We start from the raw sequence: 23,111 nt of genomic DNA on the forward strand, positions 1-23,111 counted from the left end.
GAATGTATTGAAAAAAATAAATATATATAAACTCTAGAATAAGTGATTGACTCCAAATACATATTTATCTTAATGTTCTCTGCATACTTGTAATAGTCGTATACATCATGTCGTAATAAGTAAATGCATACCATCATTTTGTCTATTAAAGGTACAGTCAGTGATCCAAATGTAAACAAAAGATGAAAACAGGCCTGTCAGAGGATATGACTCATACACTGATGGACACATTTATAAAACAGGGATTTATGAGAGACAACTCTTCATCAATGTTATTAATATTCTCTGGTTCTTTTCAAAGTTTGTTTGGCGACACACTTCTAGTTGAGAAAGACATTAAGTCATCATATGAAGTTTAGTTTACTACAGTCCAGACTATCTTATTTTCCATTTATGATGATATTACAGATATGATTGTTTCAGAGTTACATCCGTGTTTTACAGGCTTCAGTTTTATGTCCTAGTTAAAGTGTAAACGAGCCTCTTGGTATTCAGCTTATTACACCTTTACAGCCATGATGGATCCTCCGGAAAAAATGCTTGATTATGTTGCGTGTTTATGGAAAAATAACGCACACAAATCCGATGATGTACTGTAACGATATTTTCAATAACAAGCAATGGCTCCAATTTATAGGTCTTCGTAAAATTTGAATATAGAGAAGTACTTTGTCTCAGTCTGAAGGTGGACAGACGCAAAATTGGGATTATATTTATCCATTTCCCCAATTTGAGGAGACAAATTAGTATTTGGAGCATCAACAAGTTGCTGATGGATGCAGATGAGCAACAACAGCTTCTCCTCACACACACATACATACACAACCTGCCTCTTCCTCGCTACACGTTCAACTCCGCTGTTAAAAACCCAGTGAAGTGTGTTAAAGGGCCAGATTATTGACTTGACTATGATACTGTGACAGATCAACAGTTTGAGGTCGTTAATCTTTACTGTCTGTGATTAACATGTGCGCTTCCATCCCGCAGCACAGATATTTAATCATTCCTCGTCGAAGCAGCAGCAGCAAAGACGCTGTCGAGGTCGGACGATGGCAGATTTTAAGTTAATCTTCAGGACAAAACCATGTCCGCGGATCAGCGGCTGGACTCTGTCCTCAATACGGAGACAGCACGGAGGACAAGATGCGGCAAGCGTGCGACAAAAAACAACTACAGCGGAAACGACAGCATCCTTCACAATAAGAGCACGACTCTCAAATAGACCACATGAAAACGATAATACAGATAAGATACGGGGTGTTTGTAGTAGTTCCCTAAACTCATCAACGATTAAATACACACTAAATAACGGAACTAAACGTCACATCTAATCTGAAGGGATTCGGGGAAGGAAAGATACTTATCATTTGGTTTGTTGCTATTGAAGTTATCTGGAGCTCCGTCACAAGACTTTTATTTTGAAATACGAGGTTGAGCGTCACAAAAGTTTAGTATTCTCGTGAGTTTGACAGCAGAGCGCGCCTCCTCTTTCTCACTTGCAGCCTTTAATTCAAGTACACACCGGGAAAATGATAGGAGGGACGACAGGACAGTAAAGCAGGGCAGGAAAACCTGATTAGTGCATCAAGGAGCTGCGAATGGAAAAACGGGAATAATTATTGAGTTGATCAATAACAATTACAAGTGGAGTGTGTGTGTATGTATGTGTGTGTGTGTTTTGGTGTCATGACAATGTCTGAGGGAAGGATGTGGGTCGGATGCCAGTTGATTCTCTTTATGGATACAAGGAGCAGCAAGTTATCAGCATGAATGATCCGAGGAAGACAAAGTGATATCAATGTTCATTCCAGTCAGGAGGGAGGACCATGGCCAACAGGAAGGGACTGTTACTCTCACTGCTCTACTTCATGCCAGAGTTTTGGCTCACTTCACAGCAAGTCCTTAGAATTGGTGAGTAGATGAATTCACAGTGGAGCCTGAAATTAAAGGGCTCATCACTGCAAATGATACAAAGATAAATATCATTTTAACACCTGTGCAGCTCTACAGACCCACTTCTTTAATCTTATAAATATTTCTACAATATAACAATTCCGCATTTATAGTTCTGGTTGTTAAGATCAAAGGACTGATGAATGTGGACAGAAAATGATTCCAAAATTTCAACAATAATGGCTGGTTCTGTTTGTTTTCTTTTGAGAATTAACTGCTTTTCTCTCTTTCATATCACAGTGAATTAATTAACTTTTGATGGTGGATTGTCAGTTTTGTTGATAATTTATACACTAATCATGAAGAAATGAATCCAAAAAATTAACCAATACTCAACATTAAGTTACGATGCTGCAATTTTTATCGTTTAAAGACTGTCAGGATGATCTCACAGCCTGAATACACTGTGTGCTTCATCATTTAATGGGTAAATGTCCATTCTGTCCAGCCCCTTCATGTGAGTAAACTGTGAGCAGGATAACATTCAATTCTGAGCGCCTTCACCTAACACGGTTTGTGTCGCTCTAACATCTCTACAGGGACTGACAGTGTGTTTGTGGTGACCTATGATATCTAAATCTGTTGTTATCCCACAATCATATTTTCAGTATCATTTAATATCCCTAAGGGCCGTATGTGTGCTGATGGTATTATGGTATTAGTGAAGTCACTGTAAACACAATTTGTTGCTTTATTCTGCTGTAATGTTTCCATCAAAGCCCGTATATAAATCTCCCTTTGTTAAATAAGGAATGTACTGTCAACAGAGTATAGAGGTGGAGTCAAAAGGTCTCCAGGTATTGAGAAAATTGGTTTTCTCCCCAATCATATTAATCTACTTTGCTTGGTCGCGACCGGAGTCTCCGCCTGTGTGTGTGTGTGTGTCCATGTTAACTGTGCGGGTCAGAGGCAGATGAGTGATTAAACCGGCGCACTGCTGCATCTGAGAGCTCGCACTGCTGGCATGAGGATGCGTTTGGCAGAGAGGAATGTGAACAAGATACAGAGAACAATGTGGGCAAAGGCTCTGCCAGTGAGATGACCTTACCTCTGGTAGTAGAAGCTCCTCTCTTCTCTCTCACAGACTCAGATTGGAGATCTATATTGGATACTGTATGCTAATGAGCGGGAGCATCTATCAAAGTGGATCTGTGTGTGTCCAAGTTGCCTGCGTTGCCTTTGAGAGTTGACAATGAAAGGCTTCTCCACTTTCAACTTTAGCAGAGCCTTTGCTCAGACTGTCCCCCTTTGATTTCTGATGTAAGCCAGACAGAAGCGCACAATGAGCTGGTGTTTGGAGGCAAATTAATGCTCTCTGCTCATTTCCCATTGGCTCGCCTCTTTTCCTCTCTTGGGTTGAAAGATTGCATCACAAAAAAAATGACTTTTTAATTTAGGCTTCAGCAATCTCTGCTCCAGTAAAAGCCCAGGGCGACTTAAGACTTCCTCTAAAATTCCTCTACTTTTAAAGCCAGAAACAATCAGACTTGTGGCATTGAGCTTCAACTTTCAAGGCTAATGGCCCAGTGGCTCCTCCCCCTTTTCCAAGTCCCGATCTGTGCTTTACATCCTAAATCTCTCTAAATCATATATCACTGTCTGACGCCACCTAATCTTTGTCATTTTCATACGCTCATAATCTCTCCCATATGGTGTGTGACTTGGTGTAATTAACGCTTCGCTGTCTTGGCGAGTGTTGGCATCAGATTGAGGCTGCGTTCTCTGCAGCTGGTAATAACGCTAAATCTTCTCCCCAAAGCCCTTTAACAACAAACACTAATCTTCTTCATGCAGAAAGTCTCTTCTCATATACGATTCTTAGGGCTGCAACCAAATCTCCTCACAAAGGCAGCTCGTGGTTGTTACGATAAAAAAAAAAATCATATTTCATCATTCTCTCATTCATCTTGCTTCAGTAGTAATAATGACTCTTAAGTAAAGAAACTTGAGTTGATGTAATCCATCACCCATCTTAAGTATCCAGTGCTTCTATCATTTGTGCAGATTTTGCTGACTCGGTGATTTTAATCTGCTTCCCTTCTCGCTGCCCAAATGTTTTGGTGCCTGGTGTCTTGCAGTTACCCGCTCAAACAGAGGAACCTCAGTGCTCCACATCAAACGAAGATAGTAGCCCGGTTAGGACCTCCTCTTTCATTCACGGCCTGGCACGGGCCCAGGGTGGAGTGGTACTGGTGGGCTCTCGCTGGGAACTGGATCAGGCTGGGGAGGGAGGAGAAAGCAAAACACTACGTCATTGTGTTCCTCGGCCTAAGAGATTTCCCTTCATATGATAATTGCACAGAGACACAAAGTCACCGTTTGGAATCTAAAGACTTCTTCCTTTACATTTCCGGATTAAAAGCGACCTAAGCGCTGCCGTAGTCATTTTCTTGCTCTGTAAAGTGCAGGGGAGAAGCAGAAATGTAAGGAAAAAAGGCTCCGCAGCACCTGAGGGCGTCTCAGCGGTGGCCTGCAGCACAGGGCCGGATCTTTTGTCTCTGTGACCTCCTATCATGCATCATCCCTCAGCATTGTCAAGCTCAGTGATCCCGAAAATTACATTGAATCACAATTAATGGCATCTATAGCACATCAGGCTGTGTGCGTAGGCTGCATTCATCACACAGGAGAGTCAAAGTTAAAGCAAATCAGTGTCAGTGTTCATATAGAGTATTTTGAAAACTGGACATAAATCATTGAATTTCCTAAGCATTTATTATTCATTTTTAATAATGTTCCGCAGACTATAAGTAATGATTTCCACAAATTACCTCAGGCAGCTCCAACTTTCCTGTCCGTTTGTCAATAGCCTATTGGGTGAACACATTGATCCGTGTGTGATGTGGGGTCACGGCAGGTCACTTAGTGGTTTACTTCCGGGAAACACGAGTATGAGCGAGCACCTGTCATGTCACTGCTAACCAGACCTGGATCTTTACTCTATACAGTATGTTTTCACTCAGTATGCACAGTCATGCTGCAGCACATGAAACACATTTAAGCATCGTGACCGTTTCATAATCGGCCCCTACATGAGAATAAGAGCAGGGAATTCAGTCCAACATTTCCTTTTTAAAAGGTGAAATAAAGCAATTAGTTTGCGCGTGGTGCATGAACACACATCTGTCTGCAGAGCCAAGTGATTAAAGGTTATTCTGCCTGTTTTTGTTGTGCTGCTCTCCCTGGAGCATGTTTACCTTTTGTGTCAGCAGGGACAGTTAGTTTCCTGGTGATATGCATAAAGTCCTTTGTGAGGTATTTTAATTGAAAACATTCACAGAGATAACAGACTGTGATTTCCTGCCTCAGTTTGCAGTCTTGTTAATATATCAGCCAATAAACACACTCCAGTCACTCGACACACACACACACTTCACTCCAGCTGTCTGTTGGTTGATGGTAACCTCGAGTGTGATAATAATAATAATGATAATAATAATAACTGCATGATTGTAGTTGAGTTCTGTACTGTGCAGCACAATAGCCCATCTAACACTGACGCACATCACACACAGACACACAACGTGCTGACCGCCTGCTTCAAACAGCAGGCGCACAAAGCTGATTTGGATAAACAGTGAGTGCAGGCAGACCTTACGTCGTAGCCACCGGGCCGCCGTGTGTGGAAATAAAGAAAGTGATTATGCTTTAAACAGAAATTTAAGATCATATCTCAGGTGGAAATGAGAGGAAAGACAAATGTGTTTTCGGACGCGGCGGGACACATTTCTCTGCCGAGCAAGAGGGGAGAGGAAATGAATTAGTAAACAGGGCAATAACGTTATATTCCTTTTGTTGACAATAAAATGTTGTGTTGTAGGTTTATGTCGTCTGTCTCCATCATAAAACTTAAAATATGCATCTTTTATATCCAGATGTTGCATTCTCGTCTGGTTGCCATTACACAATACAGCCATTGGTTTATCAATAATGAATTGAAGTAAATTCCTCTCTGGAAGAGGCAGTAAATTCATTTGGTTGTACTGTTGTTAGTATATCAGCATCATGAAGAGCTGTTGTCTTGATTTATAGGCCAAATGACTCGGAATAGTATTTATTTGATTATTCACCGTTTGTTCTTATCTGTTATATATCCTTTAACAAACTTGGCAGATGCATAGCCTGTACTATCTCTATTTGAAATGAATCCTTCTCTGATTAAATATGAAAAATGTAACGTAATAAAATGTTTTTGTTGTACCTGTGTGTGTGTATCTGCGGCTCTGTTTAGTATGGGGATAGAATGACGGGAAGTGATTGCTGCCATGCTGCCAAATGGATTATAACAGGACCTCTGAGTCCATGTTTACTTCCCCTTTATACTAAGGATATCATGACAACATTTCCTCTCAAATGACTCTGTGTGTTCAGCCTCATAACATCAAATTCCAGTGGAAAGAATGAGAGACTTTTAACAGGTCGTGGCAGCTGCCCACTCACACTTGGTAACCATAATTAGGATTGGCACTTTCAAGCACGCTTTTAGTGAGCGGCGAGTGCAGACAATGCGCTCTCAGTTTGAGGCGGCGGCGGCTAAGCTACACCAAAGAAAAAGGTCATTCACAATCAAGGTCTCAAGGGGAGAGAGTTAAAGGCCCTCGCTCCTCTCCAATTCAATCACAATTTCACAGATGATTCTTCAAAGACTGTAACCGAGCGTGATGACCTATTGCCATCTGGAGCCTCGGTGTCTGTGTGAAATCACTTGTAAACTATTGCAACATTGAAATGACATTGTTGTGTGTACGTATTCATAATGTATTAAGTCACAAATATTAGGAACGACAGAGGACACAGAAAGCAGAAAGAAGGTCGTTTTAGTGAGATTAGCTGGATAAACAGCTGTCCATCACATCTTTTTAATAACCAGGAGAGAGAAACTGATGCCTCCACTTCAGCTTCAGGTGGTCGCCATGATAGAAACCAAGATCAAATCTTTGCCGTGTTATTTCAGAAACCCTATCACTGAGGCCGCAGATTTCTGTCGATTTACATTTGAAAGGCTCAGGGTGAAACGGACGTGCACACACACATTCAGCAGTGATAAGGACACTGAATCTCACACAGCTCTGCTCGTTTTATATGCAGGTGGTGACAATCCTGTATGTTTCTGCCCTTAATCCGCCTGTTTGTCACGGTGCACTTTATGTAACTGTAATGTGAAGCATTGTTTGTGGCGCTCGTGCCTGGCTGGAGTAATACGCGGCCGTGGCATGTTACGAGAGCCATCTCTCTGCAGCACAGAGGTGGATTAAGAGCCTCTCAACACAGACACACACACACACTCCTGCCTCCCTGTGGCCCTGGCACACACACAGCCAGCTGAAAAGTGATTTTGATAAAAGAAGAAATGTCCCTATGTCTAAATTGCGTTTGGACACTTCTGGTCTCGGCTCATTTTAGACGCATCAGCTAAGTGTTTTATCGCCTTGTAAGGAACATCAGAGGGTGTGACTGCACCTGGATCTAAGTGCTCAAGGATGCTTTGAAATGTGGTTTGTTTTTACTCAATCGAATACTGAACATTATTGTGTTTTTCAGTTGCTCAGACTTTGAAACTGGATTGTAGCTGCAGAGACAAAAGGCAAAATGATCGCATAAATTTAGGGTTTTCCTTATTCATAGTTGACAATTGTTTGTAGTCGTGTCTTGTGAATGTTTGATTTATATTTTACAGTTATAAAGTGTTAAATGATAGACAAATTCAATGAAGACGATGTCAAATAAAAAGGATTATAGATCGAGCACTTTTGAAGATTTTGAAGATGGTCACAGACTTTACTGATGAAATTTGCTTGACAACTTGGTTTTATTGTGAAAAGATGATTCATTTCCTGAGTGACAGTGACTCAGTGGATCACTATTTTGCACACAAAGAATCTGTGTACATGCTGCTGTGGCTGAAGAGGGACTTGACCCTATAACATGTACATGCTGAGGTTAGGAGGCTGTGCATGTGAGGTCATAAGGGTCAACGTCCAGCTGGGTTGGCACCTACAACTCCATGTAAACACGCCTTGCATGGCCTTAAACTCTCTTTCTCTGCTCTACCCACAGGAGGCATCTTTGAGACGCTTGAGAATGAGCCCATTAGCGTTGAAGAAATGGCCTTTAAATTCGCTGTAACCAACATAAACAGGAACCGGGCCTTAATGCCAAACACCACGTTGACCTATGACATACAGAGAATAAACCTGTTTGACAGTTTTGAAGCCTCCAGAAGAGGTGAGCGTGATCTTTCTTCTGTTTAATATCATGTGCTCAGGAACCCAGAAGGCAGGTTGTTGTTGTTAATGCGTCTCACCTGTTGGATTTTCTTGATGACTTTCCTCTCCAGCCTGTGACCAGTTGGCATTGGGTGTGGGCGCCGTGTTCGGCCCGTCTCACAGCTCCTCCGTCAGTGCGGTCCAGTCCATCTGTAACGCCCTGGAGGTCCCGCACATCCAGACGCGCTGGAAACACCCCTCCGTGGACAATAAGGACAGCTTCTTTATCAACCTGTATCCTGAATATGCCTCCATCAGTCGAGCTGTGCTGGACATTGTGCAGTACTACAAGTGGAAGACTGTCACCATCGTTTATGAGGACGCCACGGGTGAGAGAATGGAAAATCGTGAATCAAAGCATCATGAGTGCAGTTAGGATATGACAATAAGCTCCAAATTGGTAAAATGACCGATTGATTAAAGTACCAATCCTCAATACTTGGAACATATACATTTGAGTTAAAGTCATGTATGATTGAAAAGTCTTTATAAAAAACAACCATCCCATCCTGCATTCCTGATATCTTGGCAACCACTACTCATCTAAACAAACCTTGAGAGGCATCTTGAAAAAATGACTTCATGTCTTTTCTTTGCGTTTTTAATTGAAGGACTAATTCGTTTACAAGAGCTGATCAAAGCGCCGTCCAGGTACAGCATCAAGATCAAGATCCGCCAGCTGCCCACAGGGAGCAAAGATGCTCGGCCCCTGCTGAAGGAGATGAAGAAGGGGAAAGAGTTCTACGTCATCTTCGACTGCACCTACCAAACATCCGCTGACGTCCTCAAGCAGGTGACGTGGTTCAATATTAACCAGCTTATCAATATCTTCATAGAAAAGGTGTGAATATGTGTCGGACATGATGAATTTCTCTTCAGTTCTATATTCTGAGCGGAGCCTTATTTTGAGCCACACGCGTTTACAACCAAATCGTGGGACACACTTTAGTGACGTAAGCGAGTCAGGCAATCCCATAATCCAATGCGGCGGAGCTACAGGTGAAACATTTCGAACCACAATGGCTGACGCAGGAGAGAGCGGAGCAGCCAAGTCACTTTCAAACGTAAGTTATTTAAACTACTGTGGAGCTTTTGGGTTCGTTTTGTCATGAATAGTCACACGATATGGTGTTATTTATACACGAGCCGTATAAATGCTCATTCTGACATTTTTGTACATCGGTCTTTTTGTGGATTAGCATGTTAGCCTGTGTTCCCTCGGCCGATTGGTTTCTAATGGGCTGGGCTAGCTAGCGGTAGCGCTCGTGCTAAGTTAACGCAGATATGAATATCGAATCATTAAATTAAAATTAACAGGGTTATTAAACTAATTTACCAACGGGGTAACTGGCACATATCTGCCAGTAACTGGCAAACATGGGTGTTTTTTCTTCATTTTCAGGGACCAAAGCTGCGCTGGAAGCAGATAAATCCATAAAGGAAGTTTCCATGGTGATGCTCACAGCATGCAGTTGGAGTGAGACCTGGTTCACAGGGTTCACCTGGAGCACCGGGTTCACCTGGAGCCATAAATGACAACAACATACTGGAGAACTCTGTGCTCTTTGATTAGTTTTTTTCCATATTTATATGTCTGTAATGTGTTATATTTTAATTTCCTCGTTTCTGTTTGTCCTGTATGTCAAAGCATTCTGTAAACTGTTTCTGAAGGTGCTATGCAAATAAAGTTATTATTTATGGAGTAATACTTCTTACTGACTAGAACTCAGGCAAACATCATCAAGTTTTATATTAAATTATAATAGTGTCCAGTGTTTTCAAAGATACCAAATGATGCATTATAGAGAAAGCTGTATATCATATCTCAAATAAACTGACATAAAAGGGAAATCAAAAATGTCTTATCTTATCTATTCTGTATTGTACTCAGTAATGTTTTAGTAATGTGAAAAAGTCCATTTAATGTATCTTATGGATTTGAGATGACCCTAAATGACCTTCCTTAAAGCATATTTACCAATGTGGGGGTTAAGATGTTAAATATAACACGTAGAATAACAATTAAATATAATCTCAGCCATTTATCTCAGTTTGAAAAATTGGGATTTACTATTTGTGACGTGTAGCAAAGTAGGGTGTCCCAATAAAAAGCTGACTCCCCGGGCAGCTCACCAGGTATTGGGACCGACCTTTTTATCACCTGTTCTATTATGTAACTTAGAACCTTGTATATTTGTTGACAATTGACAACTTCATATTTCTTACAGTTAACTTTATAATCATTCAGTGATTCTTGTCTTATCCTGTGTAGATCTTGTCCATGGGGATGATGACTGAATATTATCACTTCTTCTTCACCACCTTGGTAAGAAATCGGCCATCCAGCATCTTAATAAGATCTCAATTTATCCCAACTACAAATAGGTCATCTTTTTTCATAATAATCCCTTTAAAACTAGATGGTAAAATGTAATAAAATATACTTTGGTGAGGTGCCATGTTATTGCTCTGTGTCCCATTGTCTTGAGTCAGTGTCCTGTTAGATGAGTGTGTTCACCTGGAGATTGAATACATCTGTGGTTGGTTTCATAATAAGATTGCCGGTTGTGAGCCGAGCCTTTGATCCACAGTACAATAGAATATATTGCTCCATTGTTTTAACCTAACAAAATGTCTGGCTGAGTTAATCGCAGCGGCTTTTCCGACAGGACTTGTTCGCCCTGGACCTGGAGCCGTACCGTTACAGTGGGGTCAACATGACGGGCTTCAGGCTCCTTAACATAGACAACCCTCAGGTGGCCTCAGTGGTGGAGAAGTGGGCCATGGAGCGCACGCAAGCCCCCTCCAAGGATGAGACTGGGATGATGGAGGGAATGATTACAGTGAGTTTACGTTTACCTTCCTCCTGTTGATGTTGGATCATGGTGCATTGATACAGGAAATGTTGTTGCAAAGGTGGACACCCAGGTTCAAATGTCTCCTTTGACAATGTTGAAGCTTCGTCAAATCAACTCCCATGGTTTATCTCACAGTGAATGGAAAATCATTCATTCACTATGATTTTCAGACAAATGCAGAAGAAATTACATGCAGACGTTTCCCTCTCAAATGTGTTAAAGAAAATTAATTCATCTCCCACAGCACCAGATTTAACATCTCGTTAAGGCAAATTTGCATCACACAATCAATGTTCCCTCATTCGTAAAAGCCTTTTACAAGCCTTTTTAGCGTTTGCCCCGAAAGGAGGCATTACTATTTTATATCCTCATTTGCATGTAGGCTAAGTTACTCATCAAACACACCGTCACACTAGAGTTGTAGACCAATTTAGGTGCAATTCTGTAATGATACTTTCCACCTCTGAGAGCTTCCTGTCGCACAGTGTCAGTGACCGTCAATAGCATCTGATCTCCATATTTACTTATGCATTTTGAGTTCATAAAATAAATAATAGATCTATTAATTGTAGACATTTAAGGCCTTCCAGTTTGTGTAAAGACTACAGGAATGAACAAACTCCAAATCATCCAAATATCTTAGAAACTAATGGATGTCAAGAACCAAACCTAGTTGAAATCTTTACCGATGTCGAATGAAGCAAACCAGGCGATGTGTAAAAATGAATCCGTAACATCTCTTTGTAGCGGCACATAACAACACATCAGGCTCTAACCCAAACACGTCATCGCCCACACTTGTGTCGGAGCAAAACTGTCCACGATGTTGCTATTTGATTGCGTGAACAATCAGTAAAGTGCTCTGAAATAAAACGGCCAACCAAATTGTGCTTCTATGGTTGATTGTGGTCTGCGACTTGATTGTACCTCGTGTCTTTCGTAAAACTGGATTGCGTTTCAGTCGGGTGTGATTCGGGGGGGAAATACACGTGCTGATCTGATAAAGGCGTGACATGTGATGCCTTATCTCTACTGATGGATGCTGTTGTGTGCGTGTGCGTCTCTCTCAGACTGAAGCCGCTCTGATGTACGACGCCGTCTACATGGTGGCCGCCGCCTCGCAACGCACCTCCCAGATCACTGTCAGCTCCCTCCAGTGCCACCGACATAAACCCTGGCGCTTTGGGTCTCGCTTCATGAACATGCTGAAAGATGTAAGTGAGGTGTATGAATGCGTGACGCCGCTCCATCCATCCCTTCACAGCCTGCCGCCTTTATTTCATTTCCTTGGCTGCAGAAGCACAAACAATAGAGTGAGGAGATCATGTGCGGTGCATGAGTAATGATTAAGACCATTATCTTCATTTTCAGTGTTTTTTCTGAAGAGACGGGGAATGAATGAATGTTTAAAACTGTAGGATTCTTATAGATAAGAGGGTCGGGTGAACTAATACCAAGGGTCCAGCACAGTAAACGTCTCCCAGTTCGGAATTTCTTGCTCATTTCCGACCAATGACTTCTCACATGTGCATATACTGTGTTTTATGTGCTTGAGAAGTTTCTGTGTCAAATCAAGCCAGACTAAGATTAAATGCAACAGGAGTAATTCCAGGCCCAAACTACTCATCATGTTAAGCATCGATCTGTGGAGACACCAGTGCCACTCACAATGACATAAAAGCACATTTAAACCCGCTGCACATTGAGGAAGATGCAGGTCAGCCGTGTTTATAACCTCCGTTTATGTTTTGAAGCAGACTTTTACAGCCCTGGCTCAGATCTATTAATGCCAATGTAATGGCCTCTCTTGTTATATAGCGTTCTCTAATTAGGTGTTTCTTTGACAAATGAGCTTTTCAGTTTGCAAGCAGCGACAGAATATTGAAGGACAAAGGCAATGCCAAACTCTTAACAACACCTCAGGGTGCAGAATAGATGTGAGTAAATAAACTCTTCTGCTCCACAGGCTCAGCAGATCCGCTGTGTAATTAGACTCCTGATCATCGCTGTTACATAAATCAGCGGCGATATCCAGTGTGAGCTTTTTGTCCGTTTGTGATGAAGCAGCTCGTCGCACTTCATTCACCAGCATAGATCCTGCTCCAGTTATTACAGAGGAGCTCTCAGCCGCTTCCATTCTTTTCATTATGTGGCTCGAACTGACTGATAGAAACCTGTCTGCTTTGTTTTGTTGCCAGTTGCTGTTATCGGGTCAAAGTCACTGGAAAACAAATAGCAAGTGAAACATGGATTAATGCTCGGTGATGAGATGCTGATGCCTCCAAGGCCGATTGACCCTTGACCCTTGACCCCCGGCTTTAGCTGCTGTGATGTGGGGCATTTTTTCTCAACCTCTATGCTTTTATACAGTATAGAGCTTGTTTGGAGTAGGGGGGGATTAGAACAAGCATGTAGACGTGTTCTTCAGGTGAGATGAAGGTTTACATGCTTCTTTATCCGTGAACAACATTTTCCTTCAGCCAAGGCAAATAAAACGCTGAGAATCACTATAAGTGTTGCAGAAAGTTTCACTGAGCTTAAAGAAACATATTAGTTCTGTAGCGCCTGTAGATGCTTTCTCTATAGGCTCTAATCTTTGTGTTAAGTAAAGTTTCAGTATCATGTTGATCATTCCTGGCCTTTAAATCATCTGGACGCTCCAATCCAAGCAGATCCATGTCATCACTACACACACACACACACACACACACATGTAATGACAGAGACACATGGTGGCGACACTGTAGATTGGTGAGGATTTAAAGAGGAACATAATGACAGAAACAAATCTGTACTTAAGGGTTAAGTCTGTCTCACAGATGCAGATCCATGGAGACAAACATTCTCATCAAACAGCGAGGTCTTAGTCACTAACAGTAATCAGCACTTTCACTTGGTTTATCTTTATTTTCCGACAAACTGATCATCATCGTTCTCTTAATTACAGCCGGTTGGCGAACAACAGCTCCCATAATTCCAATGCGAAATGCGACAATGTCACTCATGGACATCCAAACAAATCTGCAAATGTTCTTTTCTGTAGCTATACATCTGAAATGGAGATGCGTGTAAAAAAGAAACCTTAAGGATTATCACCTTAAGTCTTGACCTACTTTAGGTCTTCTGCACTGTGCATGGTCTTCCTCAGTGAAGAGCAGACACATGCAGGGTTCAGGCTCACACAGCTGCTGCCTGAATGCTTAATGTGGATGAATTAGTAACTGTGCTGTTGTAAGATCCTCAGATGATCACTGTCTTGTATCTAGGATCATGATTTCAGATAAAAAAAGCTATTAAAAGCAGGTTTGAGGTAAAGCAGAGTTGTGCAGATGAACTGTAAATGTTACTTTGTTCTCTTCCCTCTCTGCCTCAGGCACAGTGGAACGGCTTAACAGGACTGATTGCTATAAACAGGACGGACGGTCTACGGAAAGAGTTTGACCTGGACGTCATCAGCCTGAAGGAGGACGGGCTGGAGAAGGTGACATACATGACATGACACGTGTTTACAGGCTGCCAATACATGCAAATAAGGCAAATACACCTTTAATAGACATGACATTAGTTTCTAAGGTGGCTTGATGAGCAAGTTCGACTAATTTTACCTCCAAAAATGAACTCATCTGTTTTCAGCCCCGTCTTTGCAAATATTTGTGTCATTTTCAGTTCAACTTTGCTTATGTTAATGTGATGGCAGCACAGAGTGAGCAGAGTCTAAGCAGAGTACATTAAAGTCAAGTGACAGTGTAAACATACCTAAGTGCTGCGATCAGAGTACTTGTAAGTGTCTTGAAGGCAGTACTCTTGAGCATGTTCCTTTAAGTAAAGTCCCCGTGCGTTTAAAATGCCTTTTCTTTGATTGTTTCTGCAAGACAATCGCGGGCAACAGCCGCCTGAATAAAGTGTGGAAGAAGGTCTGTAGTATTGATGAAAGTTCAGCTTCCATGAGATATTGTGCTTTGAGGTCCTACCCCCCCCCCCACACACACACACACACCCCCACACCCAACACACACATATACACACACCCACAGACACACACTCTCTATTTCTGCTCCTTCTTCTTCTGTTGTGTATTTGTGCTGCTGCATATCTAGGGCTCATTATTTTTGGTTTTTCAAATTGTTGACTTTTTACAGTTCAAAAACTAAAACTTTGAGATCAATAATCAGAGATGTGGATGGAGATTTAACGTGGTTTCTTTTCATGCCCATTTGCTTTCCTGAACTGAGCCGTGCTCGCCCTCACATGACCCCATTTGCTGTAAAACTACTGTAAAGTTTTCCGAGCAGAAAACACAACTTTTGGCCACATTGGGAAAAGAAACTTGGCGGAAAATCGGTGAAAGTGTTTCAAACTGAAAAGCTTGAGCTCTAAGTGCAGCAATTGTTCCTTTTGTACTTTTGGTTTCTCTCCCTTCCTTCACATTATCTGCCCTCACTTACATGTAATCCTGTGATCCCTGCTAACAGAGGGGCGAGGATGTTCTTTGGCAGAGGACAGGAACACACTGTTCATCTTTATGGATTTGATTGTAATCTGTAATTTTTCTATTCTGCTCAGATCGGAGTGTGGAATTCTCAAACTGGCCTTAATGTAACAGAAAACAACAAGGACGCATCCACAAATGTAACCGACTCCATGGCAAACAGGACACTCATTGTCACCACGATTCTGGTATGAACTTTAAATGAATCAGGCCACGTTTAGTTCAGGGCCGTCCGGTGAATTCACTGAGGTTTACTTTGTATCTCGCTCCAGGAAAATCCTTACGTCATGTATAAGAAGTCGGATAAGCCGCTTTACGGGAACGACCGCTTTGAAGGCTACTGCCTGGACCTGCTCAAAGAGCTCTCCAACATCCTGGGCTTCTCCTACGAGGTGAAGCTGGTGACTGATGGCAAGTATGGAGCTCAGAACGACAAGGGCGAGTGGAACGGGATGGTGCGGGAACTCATTGATCATGTAAGCAGGAGTCCACCGGTGTTGGATCAGAGTTTTTATAGGACTACTGGAGCTCTTTGTGGCTTTAGCTGGCTTGTGTCTGTGTGTCCAGGTGGCCGACCTCGCCGTTGCTCCTCTCACCATCACCTACGTGAGAGAGAAGGTGATCGATTTCTCCAAACCCTTCATGACGCTGGGGATCAGCATCCTCTACCACAAACCCAACGGCACCAACCCGGGCGTGTTCTCCTTCCTCAACCCGCTCTCCCCCGACATCTGGATGTACGTGCTGCTGGCCTGCCTCGGCGTCAGCTGCGTGCTCTTCGTCATTGCCAGGTAAGAAAGGAAACACGATGTGATTTTACTTAACTAAAAATGCTAATATAATAAATGAACGATACTGCTTTATGGATGGCATTTAAAGTTCTGCTGTTTTAATATGAACTGCAAACTGAACCAAAAGTCAAAGCCCTCATTGAAATGATTAAATGACAAACCCCAAATTGATACAGAAGCTTTTTCCTCTGAGTGTGAATAAGCTCAAGTAATGAACATTCTGTGATGACCTAATATTGAGTGTAAAGGTGTCATTTAGCCCAGATCCAGATATTGATTCTGATCTGTTTGTGGCAAAATTCCAAATGAACCAACTTCAGTTGGAGCTTTGCCACAAACAGGAGCTGGAAGAAGGCATTACAAGCAACCAAGCAGTTTCCGTAACAGCAGATTTCACAGTTTATGGATGTGGTTTGAATGCTTTGTGCTCAGCTGCAGTGTGTGTAAACCTTCTCCTCCTTCAGGTTTACCCCCTATGAGTGGTACAACCCTCACCCCTGCAACCCAGATTCAGATGTGGTGGAAAACAACTTTACTCTGATAAACAGCGTCTGGTTTGGTGTTGGAGCTCTTATGCAGCAAGGTGAAAGCATTTTAATGTGTTTGAGTGTTTGAGTGTTTACTTTAGACCTGGTAAGATGTTTTAATGTGTTTGTGCTGTCACCGTTTGGTGCTGCGCCTGGAGGAATAAGATGTTCTCTCACACACACACGTGTCCTCCTCTCTGATGAATAAAACACTCTACGTTTCTTTCTGGAATTTCACATTCTCTGTTGTGTTCTTATCTCCCAGGATCTGAGCTGATGCCTAAGGCTCTCTCTACCAGGATAGTCGGTGGAATCTGGTGGTTCTTCACTTTGATCATTATCTCCTCATACACTGCTAACTTGGCTGCCTTCCTCACCGTGGAGAGAATGGACTCGCCCATCGACTCTGCGGACGACTTGGCCAAGCAAACCAAGATAGAGTACGGCGCTGTGAGAGACGGCTCCACCATGACCTTCTTTAAGGTAACGTGATTGGCAGAGGTAATGAGGGAAGGTCACTAGTTCTTACTCACCATAGTAACAGGACATGTGCCTCTGATGGAGCATGTCTGAATGTGCAGCCATAATACAATGAAGCAGATAGATTTGACACAAATGTCACATCCCATCTGCTTAACAGGAAGCAGGTGGATCGTACGCTGCCACACACCGGCACCATCGCTCCGTACATCTGTCTCCAAATTCTGATTTATTCCATGAATTATAATCAAGCGAATGTCGACCACCGAGCATTTATCTGCATTATCTTTGCTACCAAACCTGCCGTGCTTTAACCGTCAACATATCCCTCTGCAGAAATCCAAGATTTCCACCTATGAGAAGATGTGGGCGTTCATGAGCAGCAGGAAAAACACGGCCTTGATGAAGAACAACCGGGAGGGGATCCAGAGGGTCCTGACCACAGATTACGCTCTCCTGATGGAGTCCACCAGCATCGAGTACATCAGCCAGCGCAACTGCAACCTCACACAGATCGGAGGCTTGATTGACTCAAAGGGCTACGGAGTGGGAACGCCCATAGGTAACATTAGAGGAGGGAAATGAAAACTATTAGGATCATCTTAGTAAACCAGCCAGTGACGCTGCTGTGGGATTCTCTCTTCTCTTACTGAATTGTTCAATTGTCAGAGAAGTATTTGTTTGGTGCTTCTGCTGCTGACTCTGCTGTGTTTGCTCCTGTAGGATCTCCTTACAGAGACAAAGTCACCATCGCCATCCTGCAGCTGCAGGAGGAAGGGAAGCTGCACATGATGAAGGAGAAGTGGTGGAGAGGCAACGGCTGCCCAGAGGAGGACAGCAAGGAGGCCAGCGCTCTGGGCGTGGAGAACATCGGCGGCATCTTCATTGTGCTGGCCGCCGGACTCGTCCTCTCCGTGTTCGTAGCTATCGGAGAGTTTATTTACAAATCCAGGAAGAACTTGGACATTGAGGAGGTGAGCGTCGGCCAGTGTGAATGGCACAACAAGTATTAAGGCGACCGGGGAGAGTTAGCCTCGCTGTTGTCTTCAGAGCGACAAACAAGTCTGAATGTGAAGAAGAAGAACTGCATTGTTACAATCAAATGATGGTAGAGTTTTAGTGTTTCAGTAGTTTCAGTAGCACCAAGATGTGAGTCCAAACAGGAACTATGCACATCAGGAAACCGGGCGATGCTGAGTCCTGATGTCAGAACACTTGACCATCTTGGCCTTTGCTGTGTTTTTGCAAAAAAAAAAAAATTACAATATTGTGTTGTGTGGGAAATGACTTTGTCAAGCCAAGATACTGTGAGGAAGAGGAGGAGTGAGGGGTTTCTACGGGACTCTGTGTTCTTTCTCCTGCTGCATCACTGCAGACCAACGGACGTAAACAACATCAGATACATGAGGAGTGAGATAATGAAATATCATAAAGGTCAGAGGAGGATTAGAGCTGTGCTGAGCGTGTGTGTGTGTGTGTCATGCATGTGCAGATACAGCTAATATGACGTGAGAGTCAGAATGGCAAACGCCGTTCTTTGTCACGTTGGCAGATCTCCTGACAAATCTGACTCACATCCCAAACTCCAGGATAGAGAAACTGATCTGAGAAGGTCCAGGTCCATGTTTTATCCTGAATGTAAAGCTGACAAACGCCACCTTTGAGAAAGACGTGGGTGTAAATGTAGAGTTGACACTGAAACGTCTGCCGTAGGTTTGAGAGGAAATGATTCTACAGCAGGAGGTTTCTATGGATTTGTGTATTTCAAGATCTCATTTGGTTCTTTTCAGTTTTTTGTTCATGAAGTTGCGTAATGTCCACACACACACTTTTTCTATCATATGAACATGTATGTACTGTATACATCTCTGTCATGTTTGGATTCAGAATGACCAAAGTTATGTGAGAACGTTCCATCCTTTATCCTTTAATCAGTCGATGCTTTGGATTTCAGTGCTGTTTTCACTCAGTGTGCAAAGCAGGAAGTCAGAACAGTTGACTTGAATAGACTTGTTTTTACTCATTAAATCATTGCAAAGGTCCCCAGCAGATCCCTCAATGTAAAGAGGAACATGGACATTAGTTTACTTCTAGTGTGAAGCTATAAGTCCACATTTATGCTCCTTTATTAGTTTGACAATTACACAATGCAAAGGATTTAATACAACTTTCCTGATTTCAGATACAAAGTGAGCATCTATTGAGCAAACGGGGAAAATCCCAAATCCTCTGTAAATCCCTATGATGTTTCTGGATTAAAGTTGAGTTTGTTTACTTTCTGTGGCCTGCAGGTGAATGAGTCTTGACCTCAGAGTGCAGCTCTGCCATATAAGGAGCCTGAGGGCCGCAAAGGTCGGTGATTAACATTCAAACCAACATGTTGTGCATCATTCTAAACATCACTTATTTGTTTTTAGGGTCAAACTTTGAAGAATCGATTCCACTCCTGAGACGCAGCAAATCCAAGAATCCCTGTAAACTTCCTCATTATGGCTTTGAATCGATTGATCCCCGCCTGCTTTCAGCACAAAACCAGGTTTATAGGAGCTTCACTTATTGTAAAACTGTGTTTTCATCCAGGAGTGGATCATGAAAATGAAAATGGTCTGAATTTATAGGATCTGTAGAAAGAAGATGACAAACTCCCTCTTCCTCTCCCTCCTCCTCTTCCTCTCCCTCTTGCTTTGTCTCTGCATTAAAGGATTGAAGTGAGCTCAGCAGGGTGTGACAGAGCTCCCGGACTCCAGCACTTACAGCATCTCTATGGTGAAGGACAGTTGAGTGGAATCTAAGTGGGAACGATCACTAATTGCAATTACTTTGGTTTGTAAAGCAAAGAATGTCTGAATCCATGCGGTGAGGGAGTGAATGTAACCACAGCAGTGACGCTCATGTCGGTGGTGAAACTCCTTGCCCGTGCTGCTTTGATTGACAGCTTTGACTGTGCGGTTTCACAATTTAAATGTCAGATCTTAATTTCACTCTTTCACTCATTATGGCGTCATTATGAATGAAACGAGAGAAAATTCAGAACCAATGCGAAGTCTTGGAGTCAAGCTTTCTCTCAATTCTGGGCGTCGTCTCATCATAGCGTGTCTGTCAGAACAAGACGACACACTGACATGTGGACGTGGATGTTGAGGTTTTATTTAATTTGCTTTCACACTGCAGGTCCAGTGGATTGTTTTACTTTCACCTCACAGCTGTCTTCACCTGTAAACACAGTTTCCATCAACAATTTCCTCCAGTATCCCATTATTATTGTTCTGACAGTTGTTTCCTCTCGGTGCTGTGATGAAAGACCTGGAGACGACTTTAAACTGTCAAACAACCGGGAAGAAAAAGTCCAAACAAAGGCAAAGTTTAGGATTCTCTGTCCTCTGTCAGACTAAGACAACCTCAGAGAGACGCCGTCTGTCTCTGCTCTGCTCTGCGCCGTCTCGTCCGGCCATTAATAGATGAAGATGAATCCTCTATTTTCAAATCATGTGATGAGTTGTTTGGTACTTGTGGTGATTGCAGAGAGGATTTTTCGGGGCCGCATGAGGAAAAGGTCCTCCTCCATCTAAAACAGGTCCTTGAGACCCAATTAAAGCCTTTCAGAGATGTGTGTGAAGTGTGTGAAGGTCTGGCAGTGAGAGTAAACCAAGTCCTCCGATGCTGGACGGGCAGTTTGCTTCACTACTGTTCTTCCCAAAATCCACAACTTCTGTGTGAATGAGACTTTTTGTTGGTGTTGCCTTACAAAAGACAACCAAAATCAGCCCGTTTTCACTCAGTGTGCACAGTGGTTCTGCAGGAAGGGATGGCTGAGGTGGAGCCATGATTTTTTAACACATTACATGCCTTACTCCGCTCAGGCGGTGGTTTGGTATGGGTGAGGCTGACAGTGAAAATAAATTCAGCTCTTATGTTCATTTTTAGAAACCCAAAACACTCGAGAAGCAATTTCCCGACCAGCTCTCAGGCATTGTTACATGTTTCTGTGAGAGAAGTCATTCCTCATGTTTTCATCTGTGAAAGGTGCAACACAAAGGGAGACGGTCGGCAGCTGAAAGGAAGGGTGCCAGCAGGGAGCCAGCAGAGCAGGGAGCCAGCAGAGCAGGGTGCTGGCTCTAGAGCAGGGTGCTGGTTGCAGGGCAGAGTGCTGGCTGCAGAGCAGGGTGCAGGGTGCTGGCTGCAGAGCAGGGTGCGGGCTCACTGGGGTCGCCACGTCCCCTTGCCTCTCATTTCACCGGGAGCTTACAGTATTATGGCTCTCATTTATATAATCCTGTCAATGGGATCCGGGCCTCCATCCTCCTGCACTCGCCACACGATGGAGTTCACACTGACTGTGACATGTAATCAGTCAGGACACAGTGGCTCTCCAGCTTATGAGACTTATGTTCTGCTGAAGAAGGTCATGGAGCCTATGTTGGGACAGATTACACAGGGCATTGTGTCTTTCTCCAGGATTCTGACCCCCTGCGAGAGAAACACCAGTCTGCAGCGCCGCCGCCGCCGCCTTTCTTATTCTGCACGCAAAACCTTCATCCTACATTCATGCAGTAAACTGATGGACAGATTTGGATGAAACTGCAGATGTATTAGAGCAGAATGATGGAAGGAAGTCACTCTGGAGACGTTTGCTTCAGGGAAGAAGGAGCAGAAGCAGCATGGAAATGGATGCAATGTGACTCTGAACATTTCAACACAATTACAGAATGAAGAAGGGGAAAAAGCAGTGAAAGCTTCAGACACACAAGATACAGAAGCAGAGGTATGAGTCCTCGAGGGCTTTGCATTAATCTGCAGCTGTAATGACAGTTCAGGGGTCAGGGTTTTGGCATTCTGATGAATTCCAGGATTGGGCTTAAACTACTTTCATCTTGTTTGCAGCTCTTTAATCTTCTAACCCTGCGTTCTTAATCAAAACCTCGGAGCAGGTTTTTAATCTGGCATGAATGAGGCCGGGGATTACGGGCCGCTGACCTCTGACCTCGCCACGCCGCACAGCTGCTTCCTCCTCAAATCACGTCTCTCTTTCTGTGCGGCGAAAGAGGATCATCTTTGTTTTTGCACACAGGAAGAATCCTAATATGTGATTGGGAAATTGAGAAACAGCTCCAGGTCATAACTCTTGACGTGTGTGTGTGTGTGTCAGGGCGGAGGAGGGCGATGATATCGTTCTCCTGTCTGCGCCCTTATCATCTAATCCTCTGGATGTGGAGATCTGAGACCACATGTCCACTTGCAACCCTTCCTTAAAAGTGCGAGACAACTTTCGGGGGATGTTGGTACGAGTCTTATTCGTTGCTGTGGTAACAAGCACTTTAAGCTTTGTGTAGTGAGGAAGATACAATGAGACGCAGCGCTGCGATCATGAAGCGCAGTTAATATCATCCAAACTCTGAGAGGATGAGGAGATACCACAACATACTGAGAGGATTCTGACATTATTGCTTTTTCAATGTGAACATCCTCCTCCTCCTAAAACTCTGATTCATCCCAATTTTGTCAGGAAATCTATTCTGGAGCACTTAGACCGGGGCCAGTGAACATTATTGTTCTGCAAATTCTAACAAATTGAGCCAAAACAAACGTGCGGCCTGGTTTACTGAGGCCCGGCCCGGCGCGGCGCGGCGGCTCAAGGACGAGGATATGATCGTAAATCCTCAACCTGTAACGCGGCGAAGCCAGACCTGTATGATTTACACGGCTCCTAATCAACCATTCAATGCATTGTTAGTCATGGAACGTCCAGG

The 23,111-nt window shown here is 43.2% G+C and overlaps 1 protein-coding gene across 1 annotated transcript; it reads left to right on the forward strand.

Annotated features, from left to right (window-relative positions):
- Positions 1–1,541: 1,541 nt before the first annotated feature.
- On the forward strand, positions 1,542–19,637 carry LOC142995004 (glutamate receptor ionotropic, kainate 1). The gene is made up of 15 exons (XM_076145879.1): positions 1,542–1,911; positions 8,011–8,178; positions 8,291–8,548; positions 8,831–9,012; positions 10,492–10,545; positions 10,889–11,062; positions 12,148–12,291; positions 14,451–14,558; positions 15,641–15,754; positions 15,839–16,042; positions 16,134–16,357; positions 16,822–16,940; positions 17,150–17,367; positions 17,701–17,926; positions 18,088–19,637. The coding sequence occupies exons 1-15, from the start codon at positions 1,827–1,829 to the stop codon at positions 18,375–18,377; spliced, it is 2,568 nt and encodes an 855-aa protein (XP_076001994.1). The 5' UTR covers positions 1,542–1,826; the 3' UTR covers positions 18,378–19,637.
- Positions 19,638–23,111: the final 3,474 nt, after the last annotated feature.

This window comes from Genypterus blacodes, unplaced genomic scaffold, assembly GCF_046128005.1.
Source record: "Genypterus blacodes isolate CSIRO-AG114 ecotype Tasmania unplaced genomic scaffold, CSIRO-AGI_Gbla_v1 ptg000032l_1, whole genome shotgun sequence".
NCBI lineage: Eukaryota > Metazoa > Chordata > Actinopteri > Ophidiiformes > Ophidiidae > Genypterus > Genypterus blacodes.

Bases quoted from the DNA above. Each gene is read 5' to 3' on its own strand.
- LOC142995004 (XM_076145879.1), top strand. From the start codon at position 1,827: ATGGCCAACAGGAAGGGACTGTTACTCTCACTGCTCTACTTCATGCCA. The intron at 8,549-8,830 runs GTGAGAGAATGG...TTTTAATTGAAG, and splicing joins CGTTTATGAGGACGCCACGG to GACTAATTCGTTTACAAGAG. The intron at 17,927-18,087 runs GTAACATTAGAG...TTGCTCCTGTAG, and splicing joins CGGAGTGGGAACGCCCATAG to GATCTCCTTACAGAGACAAA.